General features: G+C 47.8%; 1 protein-coding gene across 1 annotated transcript; it reads right to left on the bottom strand.

Moving 5' to 3' along the window:
* Window positions 1-981: 981 nt before the first annotated feature.
* ITM2A (integral membrane protein 2A) lies at window positions 982-10650 on the bottom strand. Its single transcript, XM_058032704.1, has 6 exons — window positions 10495-10650; window positions 6842-6973; window positions 6428-6616; window positions 5306-5416; window positions 4087-4237; window positions 982-2058 (listed from the first exon to the last, which is right to left on the bottom strand). Exons 1-6 carry the CDS (start codon window positions 10576-10578, stop codon window positions 1970-1972), a joined length of 756 nt encoding a protein of 251 aa, XP_057888687.1. The 5' UTR covers window positions 10579-10650; the 3' UTR covers window positions 982-1969.
* Between the last annotated feature and the right edge of the window lie 1350 nt (window positions 10651-12000).

Below are 12000 nucleotides of genomic sequence, written 5' to 3'. Positions count from 1 at the left end.
CAATTCCTGGGTTTTATTTTCCATAAAACCTCGCTGCTACAAGCAGGTGCTTCTCACTCTCTACAGCCAACACAGCTTCAAGTCCTTCCACTGAAGGCTTTAAATGATCCCATCCTGGTTATCCCCCCAGCCAACCCAGAGGAGCAGGAAATCACCCCTTGTCCAAGGACACGAAACCTGGAGGAAAAGCTCCCCAGGGCAGCTGCTTGTCCCAGTCACACCTGAGAGTGAGGGGAGCCTGGCTCACAGTGACAGCAATTTGAGCTTTCTACAGCATTTCATTTCACTACATACTTCACTGAAATACTCTCCTACACATCTTATTTTAGAGCCAAAGCTCTGGTTTTGGGACACATCCTTGGGGGAAGAGCTGTGTTAGTTTCTGTGCTAAAATTCCTGTGTTCTCCTTTTTCCTGCAAGCAATGACAAAGCAGCAACTCCTACAGACACCTCTCCCTCCCCTGTTCTCCGTGCAGAAATCCTGATTTCCTTCCAGCTGCACAATCCCAGGCACTTTCCAGGAAAGCCACAAGGGGTTCAGGAACACTTTAGCTCTGAGCCCCAGCACTTCCAGGGCAGGACTCTCCTGTCTGAGCTTCCAGCAAAGCTCAGGGTGAGAGCTGAGGGTTCATTAACCTCTGTACAGCCCCTCATTAACACCCAGGAACACTTGGGACAGGCAAACCTTCAATCACAGCCTCATCACCAGCAATATTCAAATGAATTGTAAATACACCCTGTCCTTGCAGTGAACACCCCAGAGCTGCCCCTGGGGATCCTGTTTGGAGAGCTGTCTGTTCTTCCTTCTGCTCCTCGAGCTTGGCTGGCATCACAAAGCATTTCCACAGCAGCAGAAGAGGAAATTCAGCTTCACAAGCTCAAAAAGAAATAAGAGGGGTAAGAGAAGAGCAATGCACACTGCCCCAGGCCCACAGCATCACCCCTCACCTCTGAGCCCCAAACACAACACAAACACCAGAGTTTTAGAGAAACATTTATTATAGGGTTGCAGAATTTATGCCAATATAAAGTCCCTTAATAAAACTCTCAAGTTTATCAACTGCAGGACACTAACTCTTCATTCTTTTTAGACTGCAGCTTTCCAAAAAAAGGGAACAATGCTCTGACTGCAGCAGTAATGCTACTTGCTCATAAAAAGTTGATCTAAAAAGTTTTATATAAGCCCAAGTAGTTTAAGTTTACAACTACAGTCACGTTCACAAGTGAGCTATACCAGAACAGACCCTGGATAGGAAGTTACAGGATAAACCAAGTCATAACCAAAAATACTGACAAGCTTTAAGAGCAACTCTATCAGAATCTAACAACTAAATGCCACAAATCCAAACTAAGGGAGAAGAACTCAACAAAAGCTCAGGGAAGGTTCCAAATATACATACGAATTCAATACAGTAATTGCACAAAAAGAAACAGGGTAGTGTTAAAGGTTTCTGATCACTGAGCTTGGATTTTACATGCTGCACACATGGTCGTTAAAATAAACCTTTAATGAGCCAGATCAGGAAGGTTTTTGAGCCAGGATACGGAGTGCAGAGCTATTCTACAGAACTACACAAGATGTGCAAACCACAGATTATTAATATTAATCATTCTGTGAAAGTTAAGGTGAACATAACTGGTTCCAGCCAAGGAACTGGTTAACATTTTTATATATATATATTTTTCTGCCATTCCCAGATTACACTAAATCAAACACATTCAACAGATAAACTGATATTAGCCTTCTAAAAAAACCTTACTCAAATTTAAGTTTTACATGAGACAACTAAAAAGTTATACCAAGGATCAACAAAAGCTGAAATGGTGACTTTGTCTTCTGAAATACAAGCAATACACAGAAAATGCATAAGGCTTTTGATTATCACTGCACGGTTTAACTGCAGAAGTCGATGTCTAATGCTGACTTCTCCAAGAAGGTGTGACCTGGTCACCTCCCATCTGTCACCTTTCACTGCTGACAGATCTTTGTCTCAACCACGAAGGAGTTCTCGAAGTGTCTGATTGAGTGACAGTTCTCCGCCGCCCGTTTCTGCACACCTGGGGAGAGAGAGGACAAGAGGCTCAGTGAGGGAAGGGACCCCAGCCCAGAGCAGGCACTGCCAGCCTCCCACCTGCAAGACACAACAACCATTCAGTGCACTGAGCTCCTCCAGCCAGGAATTCCACCAGAGCCTGCTCTGGGGCTGTTTTCCACCCCAAATCCCTCACCCAGTGTGCATTTGCAGAGCACTTTACCGTGGGAGGATTTACCTCACTCTGGCTCTTCCTAACACTATTAAAGTGATTTTCTCTATTTTGGGACCTGCCAGCACTGGGTCTGACCCAGGCAGTTTACCTGTATCAGCTGTGGCTCAGTAAGAGACAGGAATACATCAGTCTCACCATCAAAGAGCTGCTCTCCTCAACCCTTCTATTTGCAATAATTCAGAAGGATTTAGTTTGTTTAATAAGCACAGAATTGTTCAGATGAAGCAAGACAAGCACCAGCTCTTAACCCAACCCCAGCAGGGCACTGCTTTGGTTTACAAACACCTGAAATCCAGGCTGTCCTTCAATGCCAAGGCATCAGGATGCAGGTGAAGTTTCCAGAGCCAACCCAACAGCCTGACCTGGGTTTCTCCCACACCTCTCCAAGTTACAACTCCAGAGAATTGACACAGCACCTGAGGTCAGTTTGATCTAACAGAACACACAAACTCCACAAGAGCTGAGAGCCAAGGCAGCACTAGCTAAATGAGAATAAATGAAAAGACTTTTTCAGGGAAGTTCCAGGAGTTCATCCATTGCAGTCTCATTTCTGTGACACGGCTCGTACACTGTGTGCTAGAAATGAGATGGGGAAGGCAAGGCAAGACTTGTCCCTGAACAATTTTCTCCTCAGTTGGATCAGATTTCCCACCCTCTCCCCTCCACAGGCAAACAAGGAGAGTTACAGCACAGCAGCTGTACCAGGAAACGTTTTCCATTTACCAGAATCCTTTTGTACACGTTCTCTGCAGGAATCTTTTACTCTGCAGCAAAGATGTCAACAACATGTTAGAGCAGGATGATTTCAGGGAACATCATAAACACTCTTCACAGAGCTGTCTATAGACTCAGCAGCTGTCAGTTTAGCCTTGTTCCCAAAATCATTCTCACAACAGCAGTCACGCCTCTGCCTCCCATGAGGGCAGGGTGTTTAGTGTTCCTTCATGTGCCCTGCACAGAACCCCTCTGCTGCTCCCTCAGAGGGAGCCTTGCTGCCATCCACAACAGGATGTTGTGTGCAGCAAGCAGCAGATGCAGCTCCCGATGCTGCAACTGGGCTGAGGAAACTCTTGCCTAAGAGCTTGGCAGCCAAACCAGAGCACAGAGTCCTGACAAACCAAACATTTGCATTCTGAAAGGCTCTAACTGACAAAGGGTTAGCTCACTGTGTTTGGTGGGAGCAGCAAATATGAAATGCTTTGAGCTACAGTGAAACAAAATTCATGATGGCAGATTTCTGCCCCCCAGGCCTTGTCCCAGCAGTCAGAGCAGACACCTCAGCTCAGTCCCTGGCAGGAGCACACAGGCAATAAAGAACCAGAGCCCAGCAGTTCCTCTGGAGTGTTCTTCCTCTTTCAGAGAGGAAGCCTGGGATGTCCGGAGTTCACTGTTCAATTATTTTTTTTTTTTTCAGAGCAAGTAAAGCAGAATAAAATGTTTTTATTTGGTGCTCCTGTAACCCAGTTTTAGATAGGACAAGGACAGAATAAGCTGTGCCTACAGAGACTCAAATTATCTGATGGATTATATGAATTTTAGGGTCAAACTAACCTATAACTTCAACCAAAAATTAGAACAGAAACAGACTTAAATTTGGTTTGGGCATGTAACCTGTAATTGTGTAACTGAAACTTTCTCAGCATGTTCAAATGACAGTTCACATTCAGACAGGAAGGGAAGGGAAATACCCAGCAGGGCCAGGAGTAGCCTCAGCTTCTGCTGAACACACAGATTCCCCATATTAAAAACTCCCCAGGGTTAAGTATTTACCCCTTCCCTAGCTAAACAATACCTTTGCTTTTTCCTGAGGGAACTTACCCACGGTTTGGTCTCTGCGCTGGAGCCTGAAGGTCTCTTTGCCCACGCAGAGCTGGTAGATGAAGATGCCCAGGTCAGACACGTTGTCGATCTCCTCGGTCACCACCATCTCCTCACGCACCAGGTACGTCTGCGGCAGGTAGGAGCCGGTCTGGAAGAGACAAAGCCTGAAGGTACAGACTGCTGCTACCAAGGACAAACCACACATTTCACTCTCTGCTTTGGAAGGGATTCAAGCAGCAGAGTTTTAATACCAACATACACTGAGCTCAACCAGGGAAGTTACAAACTGACAGAGGCCATTTCCAACAGCTGCAGTCACATCCAAACAAAGCACAATTAACCTCAACTCTGCAAGACTCATGAGAAGCAGATGTAAATAGAACCTGGTCAGGTTTATCTGTACACAAAGTTTGCAGCTAAAAGAGAAGCAAAATATTGTGAAAGACTCCAGGTCTGAGGCAATGTAATTCTGATATAAAAAATGGAAGGCAACCTACAAAAGGCTTCACCAGATGCTCCCAGCACTACTGAAACAGCTTCCTACCCCCAGCTCCTAAAAACAGTGGCAGGGACATACACTTAAAACTCTTCATGGAGCTATAAAAAATAATGCAATAAGCAAAACTAGACCAGTGGCCTCTAGAACCAGGTGTAAGAGAGCAAATAATTTCTTCTTGAAGTCCATTTGATGCATGATAGCCAAGTATTGCATTTAACTGGGAAGCAGCAGCCAGCTCTATCAACTTGACCCATAAATCATCTTGGAAAAACACCAGTTTTAGTCACTGAAGAGTCAAATGCTTGTGGTGATCTCATAACTGCAGTGCCAATAACTGGGGAACAAGTTCACATTGTTCTTTTCAGCAAAACCCTCACGGGGCAAGTGAGCTTGCCCAGAGTAACTCTCAGGTTTAGGCTTTCAATCATATTTGGAGCTTTATCAAATTCCTTTCTAACAGCTAAATTTAACCTTATCTGCTGGTTGCTTTCAGCTCTCATAAAGCCAGGTATTAATAAGAGCATTAGGCATGAATCTACTCAACATAATATACACTGACAGCTGGCCTTAACTTCAGTGCAGTGACTGAGCCGGGGGATTATGGACTTTGATGGAGGGAGGACTGTTCTAGCAAGGGCCTGGAGTTCAGGAGCAGCACCCAGCACTCTCAGCAAAGGCAGGCTGTCAGCAGAAGCCAGCAGCAAAGCTCCCACATACCGCCAGCTTGGCAAAGAGATCCATCAGATTCCTTGGAGGCATGACTATGGAAGTGTTCAGCGGGATCACGTAGCAGTTCCCCAGCTGCAGGTCCAGATACGCTGTCAAAAGCTGTTTTAAAAACAAGTTTTTAATTAGTCAGGGGGCCTTTGATTAGGAGAACACAATTCTACCAGGAGCAAGGCAACCTAAAAAGGCTGGAGATCGCTCACAGCTACTACAAAAGTGATGCATTCAGGAAGTGCCCAGTGTAAGAACTGAACTGTTACTACTTTGGCAGACCAGCAATAATTTAAAAAACTTTCCTAGATAAGAGAAAGCTGAGTATAAAAGCAGCTTCTGCCATAATTGTAAAGGAGTACAGTTTGTACTAACACAGAGGAAGTATTTGGGAGTATGATCTCATAACTGAAAAGGTCTAATTAAGCACAGTGCAAACAAAAGGTATCCAGCTGCTGATAAACAATGATTCCCTTTAAATAGTTCTTCAGGAAAAGTCTAAGTCCCTACAAAAATCTCATCAGCATTGCCACTGAGCACAAGAACTGTAGCAATTAGAATTATCTGTTTATTCTATCTGCATTGCCAAGGCTGGACTTACAACCAACCTCCAAGAGCTTTTACAGCTGACTGAGGATATTGTTAACACTGTCAACACAGCTTTGATAGAAAAGCCAAATTAAAGCCACCCTCTCCTCTTTGCTTTAAAGGAACTCCATGCAACTACCACAGCACTGTCAGGTTACAGGTTTCAGCTACTTGAAGTGATTTTTCAATGCCCTTCTCCAAGACTGACACCTGTTTGCAATTCTACATTTTGCTGTGATGTTCTACTGAGTCCTTAGTCCCTTAACTCACATTTATGATGTTCTCCATTTACATGGGATTCTTTATCCAACAGCAAGTGGCGCTTTCAGATATCCCATGGGCAACAACAGAGATGCATTTGCTGGGAAACAACTCAGAGCTCCTACCCACAGTGCCTGCACCACCCGTGCAGAGTTAATCCCTCTGTTGCAGAGGTCACAGGGTCACAGCTCTGCCACGCTTAAACCCAAGGAGCAGCCTGTGCTGCCGCGAGCTCTGCAGCCCCGAGCCCATCCCCGAGTGCCCCGCACTGACCCTGTCGAAGTCGTGCACGATGGCGGCCGGGTCGCTGTCGGAGAACTTGGGCACGGGCACGTCGATGATGGCGATGTTGTCGTCCTCGCGGATGTCGGCCTCCTCGGCGATGGGCAGGAAGTACGGCTCCACCGCGCGCTCCCGCGCCTCGTTCTCAAAGTAGCACATCTCCCCACGGTACACCTTGTGCTGGGACACGAGCAAGGGCAGGGAATCACACGGCAGCTTCAGCACCGCACAGCCAACATCAACCTTTCTGCTGAGACTGAGCACAGCTCTGGCACACCCAAAGGACACACACTCGGCGTGTCCTCACATCCTCTTTCTTTCCCCCTCATCTTTCCAGTCTAGTGAAAATCCATTTATACTTTTTTTAACCAATGCTGTTTAAATCAAAAGGAACTCTCAGATTACCTTTGGCATGAAGTACTTGTAGATGCAGGCTCCACCCACAACAACCCCTGCCAAGATGAAGGCCAAGCCCAGCAGAGTCAAGAGACATCTTCCAGATGAGTTTTCACCCCTGTGTGTGGCAACTTCTGGGTCCTTGAAATAAAGAAGGGGAGAACTGAGAAAGGGCAGCTGCTCTGAATTTAAAGAAAGTTCTTATCAACTGTTTCACTTTGATCCACCCTCTCCTGTTTCTTCTAGGTGTGGGAATTACAGGTCAGCATCATAAAAAAAACACTCACATGAAACATTAAGACCAGTTTTCAAACAGCACCAAGAGTATTTTCTGAGTTAGAGGATGTTTTCTAGACAAATCTTTGTCCAGAAACTATTTGAGATGCACAAAACTTAAATAACTGTAACAAAAGATGCTGTGCTGCAGCCACACTGTAGTACAAAGAGCAGGATTTGTACACCAAGGTCATTAAAGGCACACAGTGCCTTCAGGCCTCTTCCCAAAAGCCTCTTCCCCTCCTCCTCTCGCTGTCACGTGCATTAACATCACTTTTCCTCCCAAAGCTGGATTAGCAGAAGAAGCCAAGATGCAACTTTGTCTCTTGGCTGGGGAACAGACAACTGACACGAGTCACCAGCTTTTGGAACTTTTAATATGCACAAGCCAAGTCCATTATGAAGGAAAATGACTCGTCAGCTTAAACACAGCTTCCAGTTATGCCAAATAAAAACAAGTCCCCGTGGCACATCCTACCTTGCAGCCTCAAAATAACTTTTCTCCTACCCAAATCTCAGGAAGTTTTGTTTCTAACAGCCTGGAACTTCTCTCTTTAGCTCAGCAGCTTGTTTTCCCCCACCCAATGTTCTCTCAAACAAAAGATGACTGCACCCATAGGAAACTACTCTCCCGGTGGTGGGAAGTTGTGCAATCCTCACTGCAAAGGCAGAGGTGGTGTCTGAAAGGAAAATTTAACCTTCCAGAGCTCCTGCAGCACCTTCCCAGACTTCCAGCTGCAAGCCAAGTGAAGAGAACAGCAGAAGTGCTGTCAAATAGCAAACAATCAGAAGAGACATTCCCTCCTGGAATCACACACTGGGCTTGAGTCTTTAAAAGGAAAAAACAAAACACAAAAACAACCACCAAACCCAACATGTTTAGATAACCCCTATATTTGGTCAAGAATGTCCCTTTAATGATTCCTGACTCCAGGATTTAATAGCTTGCTTTCAAAATCTGCTCTTTGTCCCAGCCAGGAAGGAAGAAAATCGGATTTCACAGTAAAAGATCTTTTCCTTTGAGGTGTTCCCAGAATCAGCGGCTGGGCTGGGCACAGCAGCTTCCATGGCCTTTCTTTATTTGGGTCCTGCAGAACACAACACATTTAGTGACCTGTGTTCCCAACAAGCACCAGCATTATCACCAGGGCTGCAATATTCCCAAGCTCAGCAAGATGCAGCAGCATAAAAGTCAAAGCCATCAGTTATGCAAGTGCTGAAACAAACCCCAAGCTGTTTTGTGAAAGTCAATACTCCCACATTCCGCTCGCGCATCCTCCAAACACAAAAATGTTGGTTCAGCAGGACACAAGCTGCTACAATTGGCATGTGAAGCATTTGTTAAAAAAGAAACCAACTACAAAAACCAAAGCCAAACCCTGGTTTCAAGTCAGAGTGATGCCACATTGCCGTGGCACTGTGTGAAAATCCCTTTTCAGGGTTAAGCAGCTGTAAGATGGAGATTAATTCTGTTCTCTCCACGTTCTCCCACCCTCACCTCCACCTTGGAGCACCTTACTCATCCAGCCTGTCCCTACTTGAACACACCAGTCTGCACCAGTTCTGGCACTGCAGCCATCCCAGAGCAGGGCTGATGTCGACATCTAATTAGCTACACTTGCACTACACCTATTTCAAACAAAGCAAAGCATATTAAGCAGCAATGTGGGCAGCTGAACCTGAGAGGGAAGAGTTGTCAGAGCTGCTAAGAGAACACAATAGCAAGATTTTGCTCGAGCAGGTTACAAAACCTCTGCACAAAAGTAACAGGTAAAAGTCGTCAAAAACCTACAAAGAAAATGCAGCTCTAAGCTGGAACAAGCAAAGCAAACGAGGGATAAGAGACAAGGAGAAAAATCACTTGTCTTAACCCTGCTGACAGCCCCGAAGAACCTGCAGGGAGAATATCCTGCAAGCTCAAGGGTTTGCTGCAGATACTCCAGGGGACTTTTATTGTGCTGCTTCAGCCAACATTAACCTTTAAGCTTGTTTGCTCTGCACAAATATTCCAGCTAAAGAAGACATTAACAACCACTCCAACAAGTTTGTCTTGGAGTAAAATTATGAACTTGATGTTTATATGCAACTCCAAGCCCTGAAGTCAGAGTGAAGAGTTGTTAAAATCCCACGTATGTGTGTGCACACACAGAGAATATTCCAAATTGAGAGGCGCAGCTCTCATGAGAACACAAAAAAGGGGTGTGCTTATTAGAACTATTCCAGTCAGAACTTTCACAGTACAGGGTTAGTAAATATATGTATAACCAGTTGCCTCAGGAATAGCTGAGGAGTTTGTGCTCAAGAAACTGGCCAGGCTAATGACATCTTCAAATTTTAAATCCTTTATCTACCTTGTTTTTCCACTTTCTCTCCTTTTGATCCTGTAATTGAATGCTACTGTATTAAATGTGCACGCATCAAACTGACAGCTCAGACGAGTGCACTGAGCAAGAAAATCCCTCTGCATCCCTTCCCCTTCCAAAGGAAGGCTATTTCAGGTGAGCCTGTGTAGGCTGGGAGGGAAGCTGCTTTCCTGATTACAGCTTAGAAGGGAAGAAAAAAAAAAAACAGAACTACAGTCCAACTCCACAAGTTTTGTTGTTTCTAAAATTTTCTTACTCTCCTATTACAAATAAACTCAGTCCATGCCATTTTCCCCGTCTAGAGCCACTGATGTATTTACCTACAGGCTGAGCTTCTCCATCTGCCTAAAACGCAGGACACCTTCAAAACAAATTTCCCACAAATTGGGAAAGTTCCACTCGAGCCAGCGACGCGCAGCTCGCTGGGAAGGAAAAGCCAACCACAGGGTGCTCGCCTGGGTTTCTATTTAAAACCCTTTATGGCAGGTTTCTTAATTTAAGCGCGACACCGACGCCTCACCGCAGCTGCCGGGAGGCTCCGAGCGCCGCCAGGAGCGGAGGACGAGCCTCAGCCCGCTTTGTTTGCCTGGGAGGCGCCGGCCCAGCGAGCGCTGCCCGCGCCGGGAGGGCTCTGCCTGCGCTTCCCCGGCCGGCCCAGGGCCGAGCTGGGAGCTTTAAAGCGCCGTCAGGAAACGCGGCGCTGGCACGGGCCCAGCTCGACATAAACACCCGGTGCCGGCGCTGGCCCGGGGGTGTCACGGGACATCGCACCGCGACAGGGCTGCGGAGCGGGACGGCACCGCGGCACCAGGGCCCCGCGGCCGCTCAAGGCTCAGGGGAGTCGGTCCCTCAGCCGCGGGCAGAGCGCGGCGGGGCGGCCGCCACACGAGCGAGAGCCCCGCGGCCGCCGCCGTCTCCCCCGGCCGCGAGAAAATGGCGGCGGCTCCGTCTGCTCGCGCCCCCCCTCACACCGCCCCGCTCCTCCCGCCGCCGCCGCTGGCCGGGACACCCCTGTGCCTGCACCTTGTCGGCCACAAGCGCCTCGGCCGCCTCCTTTTTGGGCTCATCCTTGAGAGCGAAGGGCGAGTTGAAGGCGATCTTCACCATGGCGCCAGCGCTGCTGCCGCGTCCCGGAGCGGCAGCGGGGACAGCGCGGAGGGTGGGGCGGGGTCTGCGGTGGCCACGCCCCCAGCCCCGCCCACGGGCACCGCCGGGAGCGCCCCCTGCCGGCCGCGCCCTCGCAAGGCTCCGTTCCCCCGCAGCTCCCCTCAGGCGCCGGGAGTGGGTTCCGACGTGGAGAGTCGGGATTAGGGAGGCTGGGAAAGGCTTCCGAAACCATGAAGTCCAGCCTGTGACCGATCCCCACCTTGTCCCCAGCCCAGAGCACTGAGTGCCACTTCCAGTCCTCCCTTGGGCCCCCCAGGGATAAGGAATCCACCACCTCCCTGGGCAGCCCCTTCCAAGGTACTTCCCATGGAGAAATTCCTGCTGCTCTCCAACCTGAATCTCCCTTGACCCAGCCTGAGACCATTTCCTCTCCTGTGCCTGTTCCCTGGGAGCACAGCCCGACCCCCTGGCTGTCCCCTCCTGTCAGAGAGTTGTGCAGAGCCACAAGGTTCCCCCTGAGCCTCCTTTGCTCCAGGCTGAGCTCCCTCAGCCACTCCTGGGGCTCCCTGGGCACCTGTCCCAGTGCTCTGCCCCCGCCATGGAAAGAATTTCTTCCTCACGTTGAGGTGGAACTTGTGGTTTAGTTAATGGCTGTTGCTCCTTGTCCTGTCACTGGCACCACTGAGCAGAGCCTGGCAGCATCCCCTGGCACCCCTCAGAGATATTGGTGTGGATTGATGAGATCCCTTGCAGCCTTCCCTTCTCCAGACTAACCAAGCCCAGCTCCCACAGCCTCTCCTCATCAGAGACATGCTCCAGATCCCTCGTCCTCTTTGTGGCCTCTGCTGAACCCACCCCAGCAGCTCCTTGTCTTTTTTGTCCTCAAGAAACACAGACCTGGGTACAGCCCTCCAGAAGTGCCTCAGAAGGGAGAATAAAACACTTCATGCATTAGACTGTCTGAAACAATCTGCTCCTTCATATGGATGGAAATCTGTGTCCGTCTCTCTAGAATTTGACTTTACAGCTCTACAAAGAAATCTGGTTTGAATCTGGTGCCCACACCATGGAACCCTCCCTCACAGACAGCTGTAATTAAACAGAGCTGAACACTTATGCAAATATTGCAATAAGTAATTCTTCTAAGTGTAAACAACATGCAGTGTGTATTCCAGCATTCAAAGCATGTTCCTGTTATTCCACAGATGGAATACACTGTGTTTCCTTTCAAGATCATAGGTTTGATATTGCTGCCTTTCATCTCCATAAGAGTTTTGATTTTGACTTCAGTCAGGGAAGAACAAACTGTTTTATGTCTATTTAGCCTGACTTGATCTAGTAACAGAAAACACTTTAACCTCGTTTTACCAAGAAACTAGTGAAAAATCAGTTTTCATATTTCCTAGCTTTAGTGTGTTGGGA

Source organism: Melospiza georgiana, chromosome 12, assembly GCF_028018845.1.
Source record: "Melospiza georgiana isolate bMelGeo1 chromosome 12, bMelGeo1.pri, whole genome shotgun sequence".
NCBI classification, from domain to species: Eukaryota; Metazoa; Chordata; class Aves; order Passeriformes; family Passerellidae; genus Melospiza; species Melospiza georgiana.
Note: the sequence above shows the minus strand (reverse complement) of the source record. Positions and strands in the feature narration are given on the sequence as shown.